The sequence below is a fragment of the Pipistrellus kuhlii genome, unplaced genomic scaffold (genome assembly GCF_014108245.1).
Source record: "Pipistrellus kuhlii isolate mPipKuh1 unplaced genomic scaffold, mPipKuh1.p scaffold_m20_p_6, whole genome shotgun sequence".
Taxonomy (NCBI): Eukaryota; Metazoa; Chordata; class Mammalia; order Chiroptera; family Vespertilionidae; genus Pipistrellus; species Pipistrellus kuhlii.
Genome location: NW_023425562.1, coordinates 28,106,225 through 28,118,315, shown reverse-complemented (window position 1 = coordinate 28,118,315; position 12,091 = coordinate 28,106,225). Strand labels below are relative to the sequence as shown.

General features: G+C 38.5%; 1 protein-coding gene across 2 annotated transcripts in view; it reads left to right on the top strand.

Annotated features, from left to right (window-relative positions):
* RAB31 (RAB31, member RAS oncogene family) overlaps window positions 1-12,091 on the top strand; it is a 108,987-nt gene that overhangs the window by 45,940 nt on the left and 50,956 nt on the right. For both annotated transcript variants that reach the window (XM_036418220.2, XM_045574931.1), the window contains exons 2-3: window positions 2,271-2,350; window positions 8,878-8,959. In XM_036418220.2, the coding sequence (XP_036274113.1) occupies window positions 2,271-2,350; window positions 8,878-8,959 (162 nt within the window). The remainder of the gene's footprint in view (window positions 1-2,270; window positions 2,351-8,877; window positions 8,960-12,091) is intronic.

The following is a 12,091-nucleotide window of genomic DNA, read 5'->3' as shown; positions in this document are numbered from 1 at the left end:
GTTAAGGCAGCACCGTTCTTCGGTTTCAAAGGAGGGCCGGGCGCCGCTTACCCACAGGGGGTGTTAAAAGCAGCTGAGATGAAAAGAACTGAGCTGCGGTTTGGGGGAGTGCGGGGAACGTTAGCCGGAATCCATAGGGAGGGTGCAGTGCCGCTCAGAAATAGCAGCCGCATTGATTTGGAATCTGAGGAGCTGAAGTTTTAATTCTGCCGTCTCCTCTCTGAACTCTGCACATCGATCTGCTCACTGCAGATAAATGGCTGTTGGCGCAGTTGCTTTCTGATGGCTCGGAGCCCGAAGGCCGCTCTCATTGGCGGGGGGAGACCTCTGGGGAATGATTTTCTGATGAGTTCGACCAGCCAGGGCCGCTCTTCCCTGAGGTTTGCTGGAATTGCCCCCTCCATATAGGAGCAAGGAGGAGTAAAACGAATTCAGATTGCCGGTTGGTATTTCAAATCTTATTTCATATTTGTGTCTAAAGAAAAACACATTTCTCAGAGTTTTAACATTTTCTTCTTCATATTTACGTTTTTTAAAGTTGTACCTTTAAACTTGGTACTGTATGACAATTTTTTTTTTCCTTTTTGGGCCTCTTTTCCCTTTCACTTATAGATCTCTAAATGTGTCCATGATCCTTTCCAATAAGCACAGTTGGATGAGGACTTCCATGTTGATAGTATGCCGACCTCGCCTCTTTTGGCCTTGTCACCCCTCTGGGAAGAGGAGGCATGGGCAGCTGCTTTGTTCTCCTTTCTGGACTGTCTCCCAACTTTGTTTTGTAATTCTTCCTTTGAAATTTCCACCCTTGTATTTGTGATTTCTGAGAGAGTAAGATCAGCCTTACTTTCTGAATGAGCATCCTGCTTGCTTGTGTGTATAAAGGTCTGGTACTTCTTAGCTGTTTCTTTTTATAAGACTAAAGTACCCAAAGCTTTGTTTGCACCGAGGCTTGTCCACTAGTGCTCATGTGGCCTTTAGTCAGGGGACTCGAAGCATCAGGAGTTGCAGTTTCACCTCTTACCAGGGTGGGAATCCCTGCCTCTGCTGTCTGGGCTTGCACAGGGCAGGGAATAGCATCAGGCGCTCCCTTGAGCTGTCCCTGAAGTGCCCAAACCCAGCTGTGCTCTGTGCAGATTTCCTCGAGAGTCACCTCCCGAGGAAATCTGCACAGAGGGTCTGTTCTCTGGTATGAGGTTGGAGCACTAAGGGTATGCTTGTGGGAACCTTTCACTGATCATGATTTCAACTTGCTCCTTCAGTTCTTTATATATTCAGGGTTCCGTGGCATGAATTGACTTGCTTCTCATTGGCTTTCCTTCCTGCAGGCATTTAAGGCTCCAGCGCTTCTTTCTCAGTGACCATTCTGCCAAGTGCTTTTCATTGACTTCGCTTGTCTGGTGTTATCTCTTCTCCTATCTTTTGTCCTTGTATATTTTATTCCTTAAACCATTTTGCAAGGGTTTTGGAAGGGACTGGGTAGAAATAGTAGTATACATATATTTGATTTCCAATGTGTAATAAGACCTCTATCCTAATTAGCTTAGAAGAATTATTTAATAAAGAGCTGAGATGAATTCAAATAATTAAGCATAACTGGAGATTATTATGCAAACATCAGGTTCTAAAGAGAAAATGTCAGAAATATAGCAATTATAGCCTTGGCTAAGTAGTTCAGTTTGTTAGAGCATCTTCTTGATACACCAAGATTGTGGATTCAGTCTCTGGTCAGGACACATACAGGAGTCAACCAATGAATGCATAGATAAGTGCAATAACAAACAGATGTCTCTTTCTCTCTCTCAATGAAAAAAAAATTTACAAAAAAGAAATATAGAAATTAAAATTCATAGATCTCACAAGGTGATACCTAGAAAAATAGATTTTTCTGAACACTGAAGTTTTGAACAAAATCAATTCTATCTTTACCAAAATAGTGTGGTGTTTTGCCAAACTTCTCTAGACTGTTCTAAAAATTTCCAAATTTCTGAAAATAAATGTATTGTGGACATGCCAGTTCTCGTTTAATTATTATATAATATGTATGTAGGACATGTTTCTAAAACTTATTTTTACCATACTTCTTTTCTTTCTATGAAAGCAATACAATTTCATTATAGAAATTACTGGTAAGAAATAGAAGAAAATATACCCCCTCACCACTCCCCCCACACAATTAACCAGAAATGACCTCTCTGTCCTCTTGTTCTGTGTTTATAGTAGCTTATAATTGGCACTGTTGATCTTCATGGTGTGTCCTCCTTCTTTTTCAGGACACCGGGGTTGGGAAATCGAGCATTGTCTGTCGATTTGTCCAGGATCACTTTGACCACAACATCAGCCCGACCATTGGGTAAGTTTCTGTGTGTTCCTCCCTCTCGCATTTCTTCCCTTCAGAGCACTCAGAGAGGTCACTTTGGGCCTGAGCCTTCAAGAGATTTCATCCCAGCCAGTGAGAATCAATCTCAGAGGGAAAGACTTTGACAGCGACTCAGTCACTTTTAAATTGTGTGTCTGGGCTTACTTGTCTGTGATTTTTTTCCTAGCCAACTCTTGTCATGCTGCAGTCTAAGGTCATTTCCTTGATCTCAAAGAGTATTGTTCTGAACATGATGCCAGCTTTCTTTCCAGGTGGAAGATGAGCCACAGGACAAATCCCCAAAGGCTCTGTTGAAACTTGCCTGCCAGTAAACCTGGAAATGCTGTGCACGCACATGGCAGAGACGTCTGCCCAGTCTGTGGGAGAGATTGGTTTTCATGTTCTGTATTAATGAGTGTCAGCATTTCCATTCTAATGCTTGGGGATGGAGGGGTGGGTGGTTCACTTCGGGTCCCTGATCTTCCATTTCCCCCTATTCTTTGGATTCTTTTGCCAGACCTGCTTTTGCTGTGTGTTTTGCAGGTGCTTGATTTTTAGAACTTGGCTTCACTTATGTTTCTCCCTGAAGATGGCATGATCCTTGCAGAGAGCAAAGTATCATTTTCTTCAGAAGGGAAACAATGCATGTATATATTTTGAAAATTCTGTATGGTTGATGATGGGTGATTGTCTCTGTTGGTCGTTAGTGGCAGGGCATAAGCAGATGCTCAAGAACAGTTGGTTGATAGGCAGTGGTTGGAGTGGTGGAAGGGAGAAAAACCAACACATTTTACAGTTAAAAGTGGCTTAAAGTGACATGTTCACAAAAATATATGTCAAGCCAACAAGTTAACTCTCCCAGTGTCATGGATGTTGACAGAAGACACAGGACGCCTGGGTCAGAAGCAAGGGAAAAAGCAGTTGCTACAGTATTATTTTATGGTTCCCTGAGCTCCAGTTTTCCATAAGGTGCCGTGAAGAGTTTCAAGTGACACTCCACATGCAATAGCTTGTATTATAGGAGAGGAACCCCAAATTAGGGAACTCAAAACTTTTACAATGGACAGTAGGCATGTCTGTGCTTTGCTCCAGAGGGATACCTTATCTCTCCCTACCAAGGCTATTTGCTTTACAGACATCCTTGGTGAGTTCCTTCCTTTTTACCGCAACATAGTATTCCATTGTGTAGATGTACCACAGTTTTCTAATCCACTCATCTGCTGATGGGCACTTTCCAAATATTAGCTATGGTGAATTGTGCTGCTGTGAGCATAGGAGTGCATATATACTTTCTGATTGTTGTTTCTAGTTTCTTGGGCTATATTCCTAGAAGTAGGATCACTGGGTCAAGCGGGAATTCCATTTTTAGTTTTTTGAGGAAACTCCATACTGTTCTCCACAGTGGCTGCACCAGTCTGCATTCCCACCAGCAGTGCATGAGGGTTCCTAGTCGCAGGAGTTGATAAAAATTAACTCTTTCAGTGCTAAGACAATGACATTTCATAGCCTATGGCCATTTCCCAATGAGAATGTGATCTCAGTGGGAAGAAGGAGGGTGCCCGTTAAAAGTGGACTCACCAAGCGCACCCTCCTTCTTTCCACTGAGATTGGGAAAAGGCCATAGGTTATAAAATGTCATTGTCTTAGCATTGAAAGAGTTAAATATTATTTTCTCCTGTGACTCACCCTGAAAAATCTTGGCTCTGCTATTCAAGCAGATTGTGTTAACATCGTGTGTGTGTGTGTGTGTGTGTGTGTGTATGTGTGTGTCGCCTCTATTTTAACTTTTACAAGAAAATTGGGTTATTTCTGCCAGATTTCGGTTCCCACAGATAATGAAGTCAGTTCAGCATTTTCGGTGCTCCTTCTTTACCACTCTGGATGGAAGTCCATAGAGAAGAAAAGACACGAATTTCTTAAGATTGAAAGCTAGCAAAGAGGCTAAAAAAAACTGTAAACAACCAAAAGATTAATCTTGATCAATTTTAATTCCAAATATTGATAGTCTTTCTCCTAGTAGCAAGAAATAAGGAACAGAGAAGAGTATGTACATGTGTGTGTGTGTGTTTGCATACATGCTAGTATGTGTGTATTTGTATATATGTATATACACATATATGATATGCATACTACTGTTACTAAAGCTGTTCCTCACAGGCTTATTGTGTATCAAGAGGAAATTTCACAGATGTTATTGCCTCATTTCATCCTAAAACAGCCCTCTAGGTCATATAGAGAAGATATTGGTCCTATTTCACAGATGAGTAAACTGAGGGACTTTGTAAGTGCTCATTCCACTCTGACTAGCAGTGAGGGCCTCTGCATTCTTTTCTGACTTTGCCTTCAGGTTCTTCTGTGACCAAGGTCAATGTGGTCTTTTGGGTCTCAGAAGCCCCCACTGTCCCTGTCTGGTAAACTGAAGAAGTTAGCCTGGATATTTCATGTGTTTTTCCAGCTCTAATGTCTGTGATCCTGTGATTTTAAAGGCATGAACTTAGTTTTCCAAGTCTGAGAACTTTTAAAGGATAGGATTGATGTAGCATTTATTCTATTGCCTAGGACAGACTGAGGAATGAGTGCAAATCCGTCTTCTATCAGAGTAAAAACAAAAATAAATACAAAACCAGAATATTGATATAGCTGTCTACATCAAGCATGTCAAACTCACAGCCCATGGGCTGTATGTGGCCCACAATGAATATTCCTGTGACCCAGCCAATATAATGATATGTAAGAAATGTTTTAATAAAAATTTTGTAACTTAATTTTTACACTATCATGCTATACATAATTATTAATATATGAACTGCAATGTTCCCTAATGACTGATTACTATAATCTTGTTGCATTCATTTCCTTTACGTGCTTTACACACAGGTGCACCTTTTCTCTCCTCTAATACTAGCAGCAAATATTTTAGCAGCTGATTGCCATGACATTAGTATTGGACTGATCTGTTTGGTGCATGCAACAGGAAATATTTCACTTTTGGAGAACAAAAAAAAAAGGTTTATTTGAGTTATGCTTATTAATTCGTGCAGTTATTCAGTGTCTGGTAAGTTAATGCTCAAGAAAAAATATTAATTTTTATCAAAATCTTCTATTATTTTATGTGAACAATTACTCATTTATTTCATCCCTTTGTATCCAGCATGTTTCTATTGAAATAAACCTACATTTTTATGAAAATTGAAGCTTTTGTTTTTTTGCAGCCCACATAAACTTAAACATTGTTTATTTTGCCCATGTTAGCCTTTGAGTTTGACATGCTTGGTCTACATAAAAGTTTAAAAGGCATTTATGCCTTCGCCAGTTTGGCTCAGTGGATAGAGCGTTGGCCTGCGGACTAAAGGGTCCCAGGTTCAATTCTGATCAAGGGTACATGCCTGGGTTGCAGGCTCCAGTGTGGGGCATGCAGGAGGCAGCCAATCAATGATTCTCTCTCATCATTGATGTTTCTATCTCTATCTCCCTCTCCCTTCCTCTCTGAAATAAATAAAAATATATTTTAAAAAATGAAAAAATAATGGCAAAAAAAAATCCATAAGCAAAGGGCAAGGATTAAATTGAAAAAAATATTTTTGAGAATACTATTACAAAGATTAGTATAAAATACTAAAACATCATAAGAAATGGATGAGCACCCCAACTGAAAAGTGGGCAAAGGTCATGATCTAAAGATACATAAAAAATGGAAGTGGATAATAAACACTAAAATGATGTTCAAACCTCTAATAAGCATGATAAAAATAGGACTAAGATGCATTTTCTACCTGCCATACTGGAAAGGATTTGAAAGATTAGTACTGTCGAAGAGAAGATGATTCCACACATTACCATGTGTGGTTGGCACAATCCACAGACATGCAATCCATAGCAAAGTAGAGCATGTCTGCTTCTAAGAATTAACTCCAAAGAAGTAGTTGTACAAGGATCCACAGATCTAGGTACAAAGATATTCATTCAATTATTGTCATAATAATGAAAATAGGTGACCAAAATGTCTATCAGTGGAATAGTGAATAAATTCATAACATGGTGTATAATATCATTTAGATGATGATGTTCATCTGTATTTGTATAAACAGAAAGATGTCCATATATTAAGTAGAGAAGAAATAATATTTATGATCAATTTGGGGGTAAAAGTTGTATAAAAATAATTTGAAAGGATATATACCAACTTATTAGTAATGATTGTGGCTAAGTGGTGAGATGGACAATTTATTTTTATTTTCTTTTTTAGCGAAATACACGTATTGCTTTTATAATGAGAAAAGTAATAGAGATATTTCCTTTTTTTTTTTTTTTACTTATTTTTGCTCTTATTAGTAGTTTGGGATGTATTTTGAACACTTTTAAAGAAATAAAATGTCATGGGACAGAAGTTGTGTTGATAATATTTCATCATATTACATAAGAAAAATACGTATGATAATTAGAACTCTCTATTAATCCATGATACATATATGTATGTTGTGAGAATAATGTGGGAATTGCAGGAATTTATACTTTTCTCCTTGGGAACTCTGTAATTTGTCTAGGAGTAAAGTGGAAGTTGAGGAAATATTACTGGGATGAGTGCTGAGTGAATGCAGGGCTGGGCTCTGTATTGGCCCGGGTGCGCCAGCTGCACCATGTGAAAGTGAAGGAAGACATCCTGACACTTTACCCCTAACAACTCTAATACGCCTCTTCTAAGAATAAGAACGTAATCTTACCTAGGAATAAGAACATTATTCATACCCAGAAACTTCATTTTGATTCAATGGTAATATCTGACATATAGTCTATATTTAAATTCCTCCAGTTGACCCCAAAATATCTTTTAAGCTGTTTAGCTCCTATTCCAGGATCCAATCAAGGTCCATGTAGTGAATGCATTTGGTTGTTTTATTGCTTCTTTCTAAATCTAGATTCTAGAACAATCTCCATGCCTTTTGTTTTGTTTGCTTTTCATAACATTGACTTACTTGAAGCATTCAGGCCAATTTCCTTATAAAATCTTCCACATCCTGGATTTGCCTGTTTCTTCATGGCTAGATTCAGATGAAACATTTTTTTTGGCCAGAATGCTGTGTAGATGTATGTACTTATTCCATTACAGTAGGATGCTTCTCATGTCTGGTTGTCCTATTATTGGGGATGCTTGCTGGTTTTTAATGATGGGGAAGTTTTATATTACACAAAAAAGTCAAGGATATTAAACATTTCTTGTATTAAATTTTTACATCTTTCCTGAGCACAAAGAAAAAGCTTATTAAGAGAAAATAAACAAAAAGAAAATAAGCCGAAACCAGTTTGGCTTAGTGAATAGAGCATCAGTCTGCGGACTGAAAGGTCCCAGGTTCGATTCCGGTCAAGGGCATATACCTTGGTTGCGGGCACATCCCCAGTAGGGGGTGTGCAAGAGGCAGCTGATAGATGATTCTCTCTCATTGATGTTTCTAACTCTATCCCTCTCTCTTCCTCTCTGTAATAAAATCAATAAAAAAAAGAAAAAGGAAAAAGAACTCATGAACACAGATTACAGCGTGGTGGAGGAAGATAGGTGGAGGTGGAAGAGGGTATATTGGGAATAAATAGTGATAGAAAATAAAATAAAGAACAAAAATATATTTAAATTAAATAAAATTATAAATACTGGAAATAAAAAATATGCAAAAAGAAAATACCACGTGTTTCATCATCTAAGAATTTCAGATTCTTCCTTTTTTTTTATTTTTTATTAAGCTATCCATCTTTATCTCTGCATTAATGCAAGTAGGATGGGAGTAAGATAGTATTTGTGTGTGTCTGTGTGTTGCTAGTGTGGGATTCATAGCATAGGTAAAGATGGAAGGTAATTATTTAAAAAAATATTTTTATTGATTTTTTATTGAGAGAGAGAAGAAGGAAAAGGGAGGGAGGAAAACTTTGATGTGAGAGCAGAACATTGATTGGCTGCCTCCTGCAAGCCCCCTACCAGGATCTACCCACAACCCAGGGATGTGCCCTGACCAGGAATTGAATTGGCAACCTTTTGTTTCATGGGACAACACCCAACCAACTGAGCGATGTAGGTCTGGGCAAGGCAATTTTTTTTTACTTGTGCCATTGCAAGGCCCAAATTGGAAAGTGCCCAAATAATGGCTGTCCTTGCACTCTTAATTGTTATAATAAGTTTTTAAAATCTACAGTTTTATTTGTTTTTATGATCGTAGGCATCTTGTCTTAGAACACCTGAAGATAAATGTTTTTGGAAACAGTATTTTGAATACATTCTTTGCCTTTTTTCCTCTTCCAAAGCCTCCAGCTGGACTAACAGAAAATGTATTTTCTTTTGGTTGACAGAATCCTAACAGCCCTCCTTTCCTCTTTGTGGCCCTTCAAGGACAAAGATGATGCTGGAACTTTAATGTTAAATTAAATAAAACGAGGCATAACGTTAACTTGTTTGAAACAGAAGTCTTTGTGAAGATTGTAGAGGATAACTGGTAATGTGGAGATGTTGATTCTGTTGTGTTTTTTTTTTTTTCCAGGGCGTCTTTTATGACCAAAACTGTGCCTTGTGGAAATGAACTTCACAAATTCCTCATCTGGGATACTGCTGGTCAGGAGCGGGTAAGGATCCTTGTTGCTGGCTTTCAAAAGAAAACACCAAGATCGCTTTCTGAAGGGTGCTTTGTATTTGGCAAGACTCCAGTGGTTGCAAGTGACAGAAACCCAGCTGGAAATGATTAAAATGAAAAAGGAAATGCACTCTTCAGCTATGAGAAAAATGTAAGGGGGGTGCCTATTTTAAGACAGGGCCGAGTTCAGGTACTTCAAATGTATTGTCATAGGCATCCAACTCTATTCCTTTTCTTTGCTAGGCTTTCCTCTAGATTCGCTTCATTAGGCAGAGCCTCTTCTTCCCTTCACCAAGGGTGGCAAGCACCTCCAGGCCTGCATTCTGACTCCTTAGCATCCTAAAGAAGGAAAGCACTTCTTTCCCATGAGTTGCGCCCTATGTCTTGGCACCCGAGAGTTCTCTTTGGTCATTTGGGTCACGTGCTCACTCTTGAACTTGATGCTGTAAGAGTTCTGGGGGGGGGGGGGGGGGTGGAGAGTAAAGGAGGGTGGGGATCGGCACTCCTACTAGTAGCACCAGGTAATATCCTTACTCCAGAGCTACCCACTCTATCTGAATCACATTGGCTGCAAGTCAGATAGGCTTGGTTCCCCAGAGAAAGTCTGGGTCCTCTTACTGGAAAATGGGTGAATAGACATTGGGTCACTAGAACAGTAGAATTATTTTTATTTGCTGAAAATATTTATGGAAAAGATTATATAAGAAGCTCATGTCTTTTGGATTTTAAAAAGTGAAATAATGAATTCCAACACACGGTGTCTATAACAGAATTTGTGTAATAACTAGATTGTATATTATCAGAGTTGAAAGGGGTGGTCAGAATAGATGAAGCACGGGGATAACCAGTATCTTGTCTTAACTGGGAGTTTTTGGCTCATTAAAACTTCATCAGAGCAAATAATTACGGAGTAAGATAGGTTGAACTTTCCCTCGTCTGACCCAAACACAAAGGTCAGCTTCTCTACCGACCCCATTTAAAATGTCAACACCTCCCTCCTGTTCCTTCCCTCTAGAGCTCTTACCACCGTCTAATATACTATTTAATTCGCTTCATTATTCATTTATATTTTATTTTTATATATATTTTATGTATTTTTTTTTTATTCTCACAAAAGGATATGTATTTTTAATTGTTTTCAAGAGAGAGGAAGGGAGTAAGGGAGGGAGGAAGAGAGAGAGAAACATCAGTATGAGAAACATCAATTGGTTACCTCCTGTATGTGACTGAGGATTAAACCTGAAATCTTTTGTTGTACAGGACAACACTCCAACCACTGATCCACCTGGCCAGGGCACTTATTCTGTGTCTTGTCTCTCTCCCTCAAAGGAAGAGAATCCAGGGTTTAGGATAACCCTTCATTTTTATTATCAGCTTCTAGCAAACAAGAGTATGTTTATATAATTTTCCTTTTATATAAGTCCTCATTTAAAATTAACTTTCCAGCGTTTATAGATTAAAGCCTTTAAAAATAATCTCTTTAAAAAAGAAAAAGAAAAGAAAATTAGGACAAATCTTCTGGCCTACAAATGCTAACCTCATTAGAATGTCTTCTGTCTTGCTACTAAATTAGAAGGACAGGCTTGCATACATGCAGCCACTGCCTGAAACACCTCTTCAGCTCTGTTCGTCAGCTGTGCACGCTGACTCCTGAAAAGAGGGGGACGGATTGAAGGAAAAAGTGTCTTCCTAGAGACGTCTTTGTTATATCCTTTTGTGTTCTTTGCAGTTGTTCTGCTAGTTTTTTTGGGTTTTGGTTGTTAATGAAAGTTAAACAATGGAATTTTCTTGCTCCCCTTTTTACTTTTGGCCATGAAATAGTTGCTTTTGCAGCTGCTTTTAATGAATGTAATAAGTCTATTTTACAAATAGCTGGTTTACTATTGCTGCTTCTACGACTGGCTGCTGTGTCCCAAGGGCTTGCTGTATTCCATGCACTGTTTTGAGTGCCTTCTGTGCCAACACATTAGTCCTCTCGCAACTCTCTGAGGTAGAGGCTGTTTCTATTCCCATTTACAGATTAGATCACAGAGGCGTAGAGAGGTTAAGTAACTTGCTCAAGGTCACACAGTCAATATGGTATAAAGCTGAAATTTGAATCCAGTAGTCTGGGTCCTGAGGTTTTGTTCTGATAGAAAAACCACACAAATGCTATACAGTTGAAAGTAAAATTATCCAAAATGTCACTACCCAGATAGTCCCACTATTGACATTAAATGGCCATTCTTCGGGTATCTCACTATGTCAGTGGGATCATGATTCTTCATAACCTGCTGTTTTCATTTGATAATACAATTTTCTACTGGGAGATTTCTGTATATTGTAAGCAGAGTATTTGATATTTGCTTACCTATTCTGATATAATATTCAAGAGGGTGACTGCTTTTGATGAAATTTGGTACTCTAAAGTGACTATGTAGTTTGGCCCACTTACCATCTCAAAGCAAAACAGCAATAGAAACTTTTTATGTGATTGTATTTCTAATTATTGTAATTGCTTTTCCTAAAATCTGACTATTAGATATCTATTACTATATTGCTATGTCTGTACTTTTAAAAGAATCATATTATATATATTATATTAGCATTATATATCTGATCAGTGTTATAGATTGCTACAATTATTAGTATTATATGTGCAAAACATAACTCCATAGCATTGCTTCAGGGATGAGCATTTGAGATTTGGATGATGATTTCAGGTGAAAGCTTTTTAGAAGCTACATTTGTGGAGAGAGTGAGCAATATCTACACGGCCCTCTAACCCTCGAAGGCCTGACTTAGTTATCCTCGGGCTGTCCTTGCCTTGTGTCCCTTGGTGCAGTCTTGCATCTCTCCAGTGATGGCAATTTTTCAATCGTTCTGGCAGCTTATTGCTGGACTTAATCGTGCTTGTAATGATGTTGCCTAATGTTTGAGCTAAAAATAAATTCCCCGCTGTTGCTTGTGCCTACTGCTGTTTGTTCTGTCTCATTAATTATTGGAGTGCAGTGCATTCTAGTATCCCTCCTTATCTTGTAGAAATATGCTACTGTTCTCCTTAGCTTTCATAATTTTAAAACGAACAAAATCTCTTTGGATTTATGACTTGACAATGCAAGGACATAGATCTGTGTCCTCCAAG